The sequence below is a fragment of the Prionailurus bengalensis genome, chromosome X (assembly GCF_016509475.1).
Source record: "Prionailurus bengalensis isolate Pbe53 chromosome X, Fcat_Pben_1.1_paternal_pri, whole genome shotgun sequence".
In the NCBI taxonomy this organism is placed as follows: Eukaryota; Metazoa; Chordata; class Mammalia; order Carnivora; family Felidae; genus Prionailurus; species Prionailurus bengalensis.
In genome coordinates this window covers 26,471,433-26,485,172 of record NC_057361.1, presented here as the reverse complement: position 1 = coordinate 26,485,172, position 13,740 = coordinate 26,471,433, and the positions used below count along the sequence as shown (strand labels likewise).

At 44.4% G+C, this 13,740-nt stretch overlaps 1 protein-coding gene across 10 annotated transcripts in view; it reads right to left on the bottom strand.

Moving 5' to 3' along the window:
• The window catches only part of GK (glycerol kinase), a 77,504-nt gene that overhangs the window by 19,553 nt on the left and 44,211 nt on the right, over nt 1-13,740 (bottom strand). For all 10 annotated transcript variants that reach the window (XM_043570983.1, XM_043570981.1, XM_043570980.1 and 7 more), the window contains 3 exons: nt 13,226-13,293; nt 7,602-7,644; nt 6,454-6,534 (listed from right to left, as the gene is read on the bottom strand). In XM_043570983.1, coding sequence (XP_043426918.1) covers nt 6,454-6,534; nt 7,602-7,644; nt 13,226-13,293 — 192 coding nt within the window. The remainder of the gene's footprint in view (nt 1-6,453; nt 6,535-7,601; nt 7,645-13,225; nt 13,294-13,740) is intronic.

Genomic DNA, 13,740 nt, shown 5'->3' with positions numbered 1-13,740 from the left:
TCAGGAAACCAGTAAACTAAACTTAACAGCTGGAAAAGAATTCACCCCACTCTGGGGCGCCTGGGTGGCTCAGTCGGTTGAGTGTCCGACTTCGGCTCAGGCCATGATCTCACAGCTCGGGAGTTCGAGCCCCGCGTCGGGCTCTGTGCTGACAGCTCGGAGCACGGAGGCTGCTTCGGATTCTGTGTCTCCCTCTCTCTCTGCCCCTAAACCACTCGCATTCTGTCTCTGTCTCTCTCAAAAATAAATAAACATTAAAAAAATTAAAAAAATTCACTCCACTCTGACAAAGACTTTAGAGTAAGTGCTGAAAGTATTCAAAGAGATAAATTAAGGCACGATTTCTATGTTAAAAAACAGCCATTAAATTATGAATCAAAAGAAAAGACAAGCAAAATAAAATCAGGTGGATATGAACAAATAACCAGTTAAAAATCCTGGAGGGGCTTGGGGTGCCTGGGTGGCTCTGTTGTTTAAGCGTCCGACTTCGGCTCAGGCCATGATCTCACGGTTTGTGGGTTCGAGTCCCACGACAGGCTCTGTGCTGACAGCTCAGAGCCTGAAGCTTGCTTTGGATTCTGTGTCTCCATCTCTCTCTCTCTCTCTCTCTCTCTGCCCCTCACCCACTCACGCTCTGTCTCTCTCAAGAATAAACATTAAAAAAAAAAAACACCTGGCAGAGCACCTGGGTGGCTTGGGTGGTTAAGCATCTGGCTCTTGGTTTTGGCTCAGGTTGTGATCTCACAGTTTGTGGGTTCGAGCCCGGAGTAGGGCTCTGTGCTGACAGCTCAGAGGCTGGAGTCTGCTCCGGATTCCATGCCTCCTGCTCTCTCTACCCCTCCCCCAGTCTCTCTCTCTCTCTCTCTCAGTCTCTGTCTCTCTCAAAAATAAGTATTAAAAAAAAAAGAATGTAATAGGTGGGATCAACTCTAGAATAGACGGAAGAGAGGAGGCAGTGTTCCCATACACTGCCCATGACAGTGTAACTTGATGCCTTTGGTGTGAAAACTGGTTTGCGTTTATCTACTCAGAGGGAAGATACTCATAATCTACTGCCTACGAATTCTACTCCTACAGAAATACGTACACAGGAGATGTATACAAAATTGTTCACGGTAGCATTTTTCATCATGGACGAAAACAGAAAACAACTGAAAGGTCGTCGACAGTTGGATAAATACTAAACCGTGGCATTTTCGTTTGGTAACAAGAAGGGGTGCTATCACAGCTCTGTGTAACAATGCGGACGACCCTCACAGATGTGATACTGAGCGCAAGAAGCCACATCAAAGGATACATACTGTATGACTTGATCTCTCTCACTTTCTCTTTTATATTTTTTAATATATAAAGTATTGAAAACACGCAAAACTCAACTTCGGGGTTCAAGGTTGTGCATAGCATGTGTCGGAACTCTAAAGAAAAGTAAGGAAGTGATTGTAATAAAAGGCAGGACACTGGTTTCCCTAGGGGACAGGGAGAGGCTGGGGGTGGGAGGGGCGCACAGGGGTTCCTGGCTGGGGGCGGTGTTCTGTTTCCCGACCTGGGCCTTCTCCTTATAATCATTTGTCAAGCTGTACTTTGGTCTGTTATGCATTCTTCTGTACGTGTTTCATATTTCACAATAAAAACAGTTTTTGTTTTGTTTTAAAGAGAGGGTTTGGAATGTAAGGTAGGTAGTGAGTAGCTCCCTGGAGATGCAGCGCAGAGAAGCCAAGGGATGAAAAATACGTAAAAGAGCGGTTCAGGGACATCAAGGCTGGTTTGAAGGGTTCCAACACCCATACGCTAGCAGTCACAGAAGAGGGCAGTGACAATGGTAGAGTAGCAGTGTTTAAAAGAGACACCTGCTGAAGATTTCTCAGACCTCGAGACAGACTTGTATCCAGTTTATCTAACAGGATGAGTGAAATCAAATCCAAACCCAGGCACATCATAGGAAAACCAGAGAACTTTGATGATGTTACACGTTCAACGGTGTTCAATGATGTTAGAAAGATGGTGGAGAAACAACACCCCAGAGAGAGGGCAAAATAAAGATAAACTTGGGGCGCTTGGGGGGCTCAGTTGGTTAAGTCATCCAACTCTTTTTTTTTTTTTAATTTTTTAACGTTTATTTATTTTCGAGGGAGCGAGAGTGACAGTGGGAATGGGGAAGGGGGAGAGAAAGAGGGAGACGCAGAATCTGAAGCGGGCTCCAGGCTCCGAGCTGTCAGCACAGAGCCCGAGGAGGGGCTCGAACCCATGAAACGCGAGATCATGACCTGAGCAGTGGGACACTTAACTGACTGAGCCACCCAGGCGCCCCAAGCATCCAACTCTTGATTTCACCTCAGGTCCATCTCACAGTCCGAAGATTGAGACCCAGGTCGGGCTCCAGTGCGGAGCATGGAGCCTGTTTCAGATTCTCTCTCTCCGCCCGTCCCCCACTCACACCTTTTCTCTCTCACTCAAAATAGATAAACGTTAAAAAAAAAATACAGACAAACCTAAAAGGACTAGACCTTACTACCTCAGATTCTGAGTAAGAGAACTACAAAAGGATGGCCCTCTGCAAGGAAAAAATGGCGGTAGGGCCACGAAAAGTTTCACCCCAAAGAAATGACAGTGGACACAGAAAATGATAAAATAAGCCAATAAGTATGATATACAATGGACTAGAAAGAAAACAGAACTTATTCCTGCATGTTTAAGAAAAAGGGGAAATGAAACCTTTACTAAGCTCAATGACATGATTGCTGTTGGAGGTGACAGAGGAAAAGCATTCGAGGTCATCATCATGGGTGGGAATTTAAAAATAAATACTAAACAACTATAAACACGGTTAGGAAAATATATAGTTAAGTAACATCTTAAAAATGAAAAGGTGCTGGGACGCCTGGATGGCTCAGTCAGTTGAGTGTCTGACTTCGGCTCAGGTCCAGTTCGAACTTCAGATCCTCTGTCTCTCTCTCTCTCTCTCTCTCTCTCTCTGTCCCTCCCCTGCTCGTGCTCTGCCTCTCTCTAAAAAAATAAACACTAAAAAAATTTTTTTAAAAAGTTTAAAGGTGCCCACAAAAGAAATGAAACCCAAAACAACAAAAGCACAGAGAAATGCATTATGTTCCTTCCAAATCAGCAGAGGGACAGTGGAAGACTAAACGATGTGAGGTACACAGCTATTGCTTCAGTTTTTAAAAAATGCAAAGTGAAATTTTTTTATAGATTTTTTAAAATAATTAAAAAAAATTTTTTTTTCAATGTTTTTTATTTATTTTTGGGACAGAGAGAGACAGAGCATGGACGGGGGAGGGGCAGAGAGAGAGGGAGACACAGAATCAGAAACAGGCTCCAGGCTCTGAGCCATCAGCCCAGAGCCCGACGCGGGGCTCGAACTCCCGGACCGCGAGATCGTGACCTGGCTGAAGTCGGACGCTTAACCGACTGCGCCACCCAGGCGCCCCTAAAATAATTTTTTTTAATGTTTATTTATTTTGAAGGAGAGAGAGACAGAGTCTAGCAGGGGAGGGGCAGAGAGAGAGGGAGACCCAGAATCCGAAGCAGGCTCCAGGCTCCGAGCCGTCAGCCCAGAGCCCGGCGCGAGGCTCCAACTCACGAACCGCGAGATCGTGTCCTGAGCCGAAGTCAGACACTTAACCGACTGAGCCATCCAGGTGCCCCACAAAGTGAAATTTTAATACCTCAGGTCGCCAAGCCTAACAACAATCTGTCAAATTAAAGCAATGATCATCAACTATATACTCTGTAAGCACTTACGAAACATGGAAGTGGTGTGACCCAGTGGAATTAGCAGGAATGTAGCGAGAAAAAGTTTTCCCAAGGTAGCTTTCTCCTTTGCCCTCTCATTTGGTCTGCTTCAATGTTTTTACATGTCTGTTAACTGAAAAGAAAGAAGACACAGAAAACAAAATCCTATCTACTACTGTGAACGTGTGTGTGTGTGTGTGTGTGTGTGTGTGTGTGTAAGTGTACATGTTGTGGCTCAGGCTGCTAGGTTAGGAGATGAAAGGAGTGACCTGAGATGTAGTGAAAAGAACACCGGACTCAGGAGAACTGCGATGGCACAGTGGGTGGCCCAGGGGGTCTAGATTTTGATGTCTAATAACCTGAATTTGCATCCTGGACCTGCTACTTACTAGCTTTCAAAAGTTACTTTGGCCAAGTGACTCCAATTTCACTTCCGACTCTCAAATTCCTTGTGAGGGGGTAGGGAAGCCTGTTGTCATCTGATCTACTACTGGCCGTGTCAGCTTTCAAATTCTCTGAATCTTTTAAAAAATTACACGGATTGAAACAAAATCATAAAGCATGTGCCTGTTAAGTCTCCAGATGAGGCAAAACTGGAAAAATAACAAAGAGTGAAAAGGAACCCACAATGTCACAATAGGCTGAAATCACTATCACGAAATTTAACAGGAAGAAACAAAGACCTGAATTCAGATTAACAAAAGATCTGCAGGGATGCCCGGCTGGCTCAGTCATGAGAGCATGTGACTCTTGATCTTGGGGTCTGAGTTCAAGCCTCATGTTGGGTGTAGAGATGACTTAAGGAAAAAAGCAAGATCTGCCCAAATACGGAATGGAGAGGGAGAGGACTTGGCTTGATAAGGAGTCATTTGAGAAAGCGCCAGATATTCTAACATCTGCTCCCGGAGGCGATGATATGGTGGGGTTATTAGACTAAATGAATGAACTCTCAGGTTAGAGTGGCAAAAGCAGTGTTTATGGTCAGAGAGGAACAAATCACACTAGTGAGTACAGGTCTGACTACATGCGGAATATTCTATTCCATTCTGGAAGATGCCGACAAATTGGAATGCGTCTCATGAAGGGAGTCCAGAACTAGAAAGGATCCAGAAACTGTATGACATCAGGACACTGGAGGAGTTTATCCTAGAGCAAGAAGACCCAGAAAAACCGACAGGTGCCTGTTAGTATTTGAATGCTTTTGACAGCTGATCTACGTCTAAGGAGCCTTTTTGGGTGCCATCTTCAAACAGAAGTCGGAAGGCTATCGATGAGGGAAAGAAGATAAGATTCTTCATATTGGGAGGGAAGTTGAAACCAGGTAAGCCCTATCGCAGCGTCCCTTTCCAGGTCTAAGGCATCTATAATTCTAAACGACTGTCTCCAGTATAAGGGGAAAAGACTCTTTAAGCTGTTCGGCTTACTTAATTGCTATAGGGTGACATTTATCAGATAGTACATATCTGATGTGCCCAGCGCTGTACTAATAAGCACTTTGCACAGCAGGAAACAGAGCAGAACAGGGCTTGTAGGAATTTAACTTCTGAGAAATGATAGGATACCGTTATTATTCCTAAACGTTTCTATTATCCATAGAAAAGGGGTTGGGGGAGAGAGCACAGTGCTTATGCAGGGAGGGGGCAAGACAAAACCCGAAAATTCTTTGTGCTCTAGGCATAGCAACTAATACAATGTTTGAACTCTAAACAGAAGTCTAACGCTTGTGACCAAATTATTATCAGATCCTTTAGGAAAGAAGCCTCAGTAAATCTTCAGATCAATTGTATATCTATACATTACAAGGGAGCCATTTAAAATGAACTGTAGGGGCGCCTGGGTGGCTCAGTCGGTTAAGTGTCCGGATTCGGCTTCAGGTCATGATCTCACAGTTCGTGAGTCCGAGCCCCATGTCGGGTTGACTGCGGTCAGCCTGTCAGCGCAGAGCCCGCTTCAGATCCTCTGTCCCCCTCTCTCTACCTCTCCCTTGCTCACACTCTCCCCTAAATAAATAAATAAATAAATAAATAAATAAAATCTTTAGGAAAAAAAGGAACGTACCCGATTTTATAAAAAGAGTACTGCTTCTTCGACCTCATCTAGAAAAGTTACTAACGTTCCTAATACAAATTCACCACGCCCTACAGGCTTAGGCTGATATATTCCTACTAGAATTGACAAATGTATTCGGAAGAAACGCTTCCACTGAAAACTGGCATCAGTCTCCTCACTTTCTTTCCCACGTCAAAATGTGAGACAAAATTTATTTTTATGGGGAGACACATGGAGGGAATTCATCTGCGTTTGCCCCCGGTGGTGCTCTTTGGAACACCGGGGCGCTGCAGTTACAAAAAACACAGCATTTTCCAGCTGACGGGGAATACTGGCGAGCAAGTCAACACCTGCACTAAACTTCACGGACAGAAAATCTTACACCGTGCCAAGCGGCTGCAAGGTGCCTCAAGTGACCGGCAAAAGATCCAGGAGCCGACGTCCTCCAGATCCCCTGGGAGTGCTGACCCCAGCTCACTGCCAGGTTCCTTCCACTTAACCAAATGCCAAGAAAAAAAAAAATTGAGGTTGTTTGTTTTTTTTTTTTCCAGTCTTATCATCTATGAAAATCTACCAGAAAAGGTGTTAGGAAGCACTGTGACTCTCCCTGGCTGTGACTGTTCGTCATATTATCCACATTGATTGAGAGGTACTTACTTCCAACGCATAATACACCGGCTTGTCTCTGCCGAGCTTGTAAGCCACTGTGGTCAGAAGGCCGTGTTCAGAAAACACACACTGCGGGACACAGAAAAATACTTCAGCCGCCAAGAAATTAACAGGTTGGCAGAAGACTATTTGGAAAAGCTAACAGGAACCAGGTAGAAAACAATTCAATAAATATGTAACAATTAAAAAAATAAATCTAAACAGCTAAAATTACTAGTATTAAGGACAGTACACTTAAAACAGTATAAAAAGCTTATCCCTTGCTCCAGATTAGATTTGCATTAAGAGTCTGACAGGGTCAGGTCCGAGCGTAGCTATCCCACCACAATTAAAGATACACATAGAAAATTCAAAGAACCTAAAATGATTCTTACTAGAGCCACTGAAATTTAGTGATTGTCATCATTTTTATTGAGCTCTAAATTAAACCCCAATGAAGAGTTAATAACCCAGCAATTGCACTACTAGGCATTTATCCAAGGGATACAGGTGTGCTGTTTCGAAGGGGCACACGCACCCCAATGTTTATAGCAGCACTATTGACAATAGCCAAAGTATGGAAAAAGCCCAAACGTCCATCGATGGATGAATGGATAAATGTATATGTGTACACACACACACACACACACACACACACACACTGGAGTATTACTCGGCAATCAAAAGGAATGAAATCTTGTCATTTGCAACTACGTGGATGGAACTGAAGGGTATGATGCTAAGCGAAATCAGTCATTCAGAGAAAGACAGGTATCATATGACTTCACTCATATGAGGAGTTAAGAGACAAAACAGATGAACATAAGGGCAGGGAAGCAAAAATAATATAAAAACAGGGAGGGGGACAAAACAGAAGAGACTCCTCAATATGGAGAACAAAGAGAGGGTTCCTGGAGGGGGTGTGGGGGGGGAATGGGCTAAATGGAGAAGGGGCACGAAGGAATCTACTCCTGAAGTCATTGTTGCACCATATGCTAACTTGGATGTAAATTAAACGATACATAAGTTTTTTTAAAAAGCAAACATTAAAGAAAATCTGCAGAATCCTAAGTAACTTAATAGCAAATTATGCTCAAGCACTCTTGATAGGAAGTTAAAGAAGACTTTCAGCAATCTTTTAATCGGAAAACACCAACCTTACGGCCTGTATTACACAGTAAGAAGCAGCCTGTTCCATACCTGTAGTTAGGAGAAGAACGAACAGCGTGACAATTTTATTAAAAATACATCATGAAAGAATAATACGAATCATTCAAAACGACGTTTAACTCAGCACGATCAAAGTCGTCATCTTCAAGTTTTAGAAAAGTTCCCAAAGTTAAGAAGCATTACATACTCCTTTTGGAATAACGTTTTAAAGATAAGTCTAGAAGAAAATGTACTTAGTGAGATCCTAATGGAAAAATGCAAGCATGGTATTTAGTACTTAGTCATAGCCCAGGACTGTGTTTCTAAAATATCAGCCAATCCCAACAAATTCTATGTCCAGTCACAGTTACATTGCTACTAACCCACATGGAATGAGGCATTTCCCTAAGCGGGCTGCTTAGGTCCATCATTAGCACAGGCGGGAAATGAGACCCAGGGCTATCTTGGGGCATGGAGGGGAGGCTAGGTCCAGAGTGCAGGGAAGTGCAGCTGGACCTCGGTGACAGGAGTGGCATGGAGGCACATATATCCTCTCTGCAGGATAGGGCATGCTAAACAGGTGGCAGAGACGGAGCCAGAATGGAACACCGCTGACGTGAAAAAGTGCATTTATTTTATGGCAGCCTTATTAGCATAAGCCTTGGACTCGGCGACAAGTGTGGCATTGGACGTGAGTGAGTGGTTATGACTTGGGCCAGGGAGAGAAATTATCCAAACTGATACCAGCAGGGGTCACAGGGAAACAGTTGGCTGCGACTATCAACCGTGGCTCTCCACGAACAGGCCTGCCCAAGCTTGGGATTCCCTCCCCACGGGCAGCAGGGCCCTGCTGCTGTGTTCTCTGACATTCCAGCAGGTGGGAGAAGGGGGAGCATGCGGTCCCGGGGCGGCCAGAGGGATCCCAGCGGAAGCTACTACCAGTTAGCACTAAGTCAGCAGACCTTATCGGCTGCGTTTGTCGTGCGGAGAAAATAGAAACCGAGGGCAATTTTTTCCAAAAAACATTTTTCCACGCACCGCTGTCGTGAAGAAGAATGAACCCGAGACCTTCTATCCCTTCTCACTCGAATATATTCTCTGACTGCACGTGAACAGTTTAACACATTCAAGGAGCATGTGATAAGTGAATTATCTACATTTTTCCAAAAGATTTTATTGGAGCACCTGGGGTGGCTCAGGCATTTGAGCATCTGACTCTTGATTTCAGCTCAGGTCAGGATCCCAGGGTTGTGGAATCGAGCCCGGGATTGGGATCCACACTGAATGTGGAGCCTGCTTACGATTCTCTCTCTCTTTCCCTCTGTCCCTCTACCCCACCCGTGCATTCTCTCTTTCTAAAATAAAAAAAAAATTTTTAGGGGCTCCTGGGTGGCTCAGTCAGTTAAGCATCTGACTTTGGCTCAGGTCATGATCTCACGAGCCCCGCGTCGGGCTCCGTGCCGACAGCTCAGAGCCTGGAGCCTGATTTGGATTCTGTGTCTCCCGCTCTCTGCTCCTCCCCCACCCACACTCTGTCTCTCTCTCTAAAATGAATAAACATTAAAACAATTCTTTAAAGTAAAATTTTCAAAAAGATTTTACTGTTAAGTAATCTCTACATTCAACACGGAGCTCGAACTCACAACCCCAAGATCAAGAGTCACGTGTTCTACCAACTGAGGCAGCCAGGCGCCCCAGCGAATATCTACTTTTTTTTTTAATTTTTTTTTAACGTTTTATTTATTTTTGAGACAGGGAGAGACAGAGCATGAACGGGGGCGGGGGGGTCAGAGAGAGGGAGACACAGAATCGGAAACAGGCTCCAGGCTCTGAGCGGTCAGCACAGAGCCCGACGCGGGGCTCGAACTCAGGGACCGAGAGATCATGCCCTGAGCTGAAGTCGGCCGCTTAACCGACTGCGCCACCCGCGAATATCTACATTTTTAAAGACACCAGTCAAATAACCAGGTACAGGCAATAATAAACTTACGAATTAAAACACATAAATCACCACACCCTTTTACTAACACAATGCTGAAAAGGCTATATATTTTAAATGAATCTCCTTTAATAATTACTCTTAAAAATGGAAGTTAATGACCGGTTTCATGCTTTTTAAAGGAGAAATCTGTACCAATTTGGCCCCCATATACGCACTCTGTATACCAAACAGTAGTGTACAAATCCTAAAGTACCAGAATGATGCAAAGGCTCGAGGCATTTAATAAAAGTGAATTCTTCAGTTAGTATGCTTAGTAGATAATTAACGAACCTTATCAGTGTATGGAGAGACTCTTGCTACATAGAGGCCACAGCTTTCAAAGCAGGACACAGGCAATTATTTTTCTCTTAAATGTTATTATTTCTTCTCCCCAGTCATTAAACATATATGGAGCTTTCAGCATTTATATGGTATACCTATCCTTTCTCAAGATTGTGCTGCGTTTGAGCATCCCAGAAAGATGTCTGGCTTTTCTAACCTCTGTGATGGTAAAGGCTGCCTGCCGTCCCTCACAGAGGAGGGCGCCCCCTCAAAGATGGCGCCCAGGAGGAGGGGAGGGGCCCTGGCGGAAGCTGTAAAGGAGGTGAAAGGCCTCCTTTACACTACTTAATGCCTCCAGGGAGAGAGGGCATCTATCTTAGGTTCTCGCCCTGAAGAGCAAAATTTAAAGTTCAAATAATCCCTGTTCATTCAAGAAAAAGTAGAAAATTTGGAAAAGCTGAAAGAAAAATTACTACCACCCATAATCAGTTCCTCCACATCAAAACAGAGATGGGCTTTCCACTGAATTCGGAGATGGCGGTCATTTGCTCCCTGCTGAGGTTTGAAGGGACGGACTCACTTGATCCCACTATCTCCAACCTCTCAGGACTTCATTCTGCCCATCACTTCTCTCTCAGTCATTTTCAAGTCCCAACTGCCCTCTACTCAGACTCCAAAGAAACATTCTCTGGTCTTGCTCGAACTTACAAACACAAACGCCCCGAACTTGCCATGATCTTGTTAAGTAACAAACCGCCTACTTTGCCCACCACTTCTGGATGGTCATTTTTGCAAAGTACATTCAGTCTGGCTGTCTCTGTTTTCCACCTGCCCACGTCTCTTTTGGCCCTGTGCCACCTGGCTTTCGTCCTGAGCGTTCTACTGAAGCTTCATGCCTAGAAGTCACCACTGAGGACCTACCTTCTACGTAGGATGGTTGCTTCTCATCCTCGGCCTCCGTGACCTTTTTGTAGTATTTTGTACTGCTGACCGAGCCTCCCTCTTAAATATCTCTACCCTGGGTTTCCACCTGAATGAGTGAATGGCCCATCCCTGGGTCTGTTACCTGTCCTAAGTATCTCCTGCACCTGTATACTTTTTCTTGGTATATCTATTTCCACTGCTTTAAAAATCACCTCTAAATAAGGGAAGTTTAAAAGCTCTATTTTGATACTGAACTCATTCCATATTCACAGGTGTGTGCAATGCACAGCCTACCAGGACCACAGACAGGTCCCAAACAGAATGCATACTATTCAGACCTGTTTCTTACTTCGGCTCAGCCTACCCACTGGGCCCAGGTGACTAGACTCAATACCTATTTCCTGTCTCTCGTCCTTCTCCAGTGCCCCGGATATCCACCTACAGCCTCCTGCTCCGTCCCCACTCTTTTTCGTCCTTATCTTCGTCATCGGGATGCCTACGTGGCCTCTTTGCGTTTAGTCTCTCCTCGCTTTGGGCAAGGACTTCAGTGCTGTTAACGAATGACTCTAGTCACTCTGAAAACCAGTTCATAAACCTTCAGAGGTGTCCCACTGCCTAATCAGGAAAGAACTCCTCAGTCTGAAATTAAGGGCGTCACGACATGATCCTAGCCTTATTTTCTACCACTGCCCTACCCGAATGTTCACTACATCCTCTAAACACAGTCTTCCATTTCCCTCTTTGCTACTAGTTCAGTGTTCTGTGCACTTGCCGATATAGCTCATTCTTCAAAACATCTCATTATTAACATAATCTTCTGTGATTTTCCTCCCCTTCCTTTGGAACCCAACAACAGGCTTTCAAAGTTTCTTAACGGCGCCGAAGTTCTGATCTGTAACATGATGAACTGTGCACTTCTGTTCTTTCCCCCTCAGGAAGAGAAATACGGGCCCAGAGATCTTACCATTTGCTATTTCCCGTCTCCAACCGGCAGTGGCTGGAGAGGTACTCGCTAAGCCCTCCCGCGCTTAAAGTCATCATTTTAGGACTTGGCTGGTCAAGGCTTACGCGGGAAGGGAGTAGAGAGGAGGAAAAGCAGACGATTTTATCGGGCACCTCCCACGTGCTCTACACTCGGTTAGGGACTTGACAAGTAGAGTCAAGTATTGACCAGCATTAGTGTGCCTGGCAGAGCGGGGAAGGTGGGGGAGAAACAGCCTAGTTGTCTATCATTTCTCTTGGTTCCTGATGCAGCTGCCTGGAACCCCGAATGCAGAGCGTGTTTCCAGACCCATGCTCAGTCAGGCTCTCTTGATCATACCCACAGGACACCATGCCCTGCAAAGATTTCTCATATCTCTTCTCTCTCCTCCAAGAAAAACTCACACAAATAATGTCACACTCTCACATGGGGACGGCTGACCCTGCTAGGCTACAAAATATTTAATTACAAATGTGAGACATTCCGTTATTCACAAAAGAAGAACGTAACCACTGCGGTTAACATTGATGAGAGAATTAGGAAATTCCCTACAAAAGAAGAATTCACTGTAGACAGTCTCCTGCTGGGTCTACGGGAATCTTCTCTGCATGGGGTACAGTAACACAGAGAGGTTAAGAGCCCCGGCTAAGTCGAATCCGATCCACCTGGGGTCAGAGGTGATGTCTTTCACTTAGTAGCTTAACCACTCCTGAGCATCTGTTTTTTCATCTGAAAATGTGAGAAACCTTATCGCTCTGAGATATGGCGCTGGTTACAGACTCCCCACGTATGAGTAGTAAGGAAAAACATGCACCCAATCTCTACTTCCATCATTGCTTCTGCTTCTTGTCGAAGGAGAAACTCGCAAGGAGTGAAGGGGGCGGGGGGAAACACAATGGCAGGAAAACAGCACGGAAGATCCCACAAAAATATAACTTTATAGTTATAGTGAGAAAGTCTAAGATAGGGACGGTAGGTTGAAAAATATAGTCTATTTAATTAAATTTATTTAATTCTTTTAATTAAAAAACATTTAAAGTAATCTCTATACCCAACGTGGGGCTTGAATTCATGACCCCGAGATCAAGAGTCACACGCTCCACCAACGGAGACGGCCAGGTGCCCCGGAGAAATGTAGCTTAAATCATGGCTCTGCCTCCCCTCTGCTCTGCCCTCCTCCACTCCCCACCATGAATACTTTAAACCAAAACTTAGTTTCTGGATGGAATATGTATCGAATTTTATAAATTAAGGTCTTTACAAGCCTTAGCAGTGTGTATACATACAGCATAATGTATTTTATTTGAAGGAGATAAAGAAAACCAAATGGCAAAATCTTAATGGAACTCTTAAGTTATTGATTCTCAGCCTGGATGAACTTCAACAGATTTTCCTCAAAGCACCAAAGGGAGAAACAAACAAACAAAACACCATTGGTTTTTTAATTTATTTCTTAAACTCACGTATTTTTGGCTTGTCCATCCTGGAAGCACATTTGTCCCACCAATGCAGCAGACTGGTCCCCCAAACACTGAAAGTATAAATGACAATAAAGAACACTAAGACAATATTATTAATTTTCCTTTTAGAACAGCCATAGGATTTATTTTTCCTTTTTTTATTTATCAAGGAATTTTTTTTAATTTTTTTTTAACGCTTATTTATTTTTGAGACAGAGAGAGACACAGCATGAACGGGGGAGGGGCAGAGAGAGAGGGAGACACAGAATTTGAAGCAGGCTCCAGGCTCCACGTTGTCAGCACAGAGCCCCACGCGGGGCTCAAACCCACAAACTGCGAGATCATGACGTGAGCCGAAGTCGGACGCTTAACCGACTGAGCCACCCAGGAGCCCCCATTTTCCCATTTCTGAAAGCCCCTATAAGATAGTAGGTATGGGAAGGAAGAGCTAGAATTTAATCAAAAGATTCTCAGTGGCCCATACTGTGCCACATAAGAACAAGAATCAGCCAATTGTG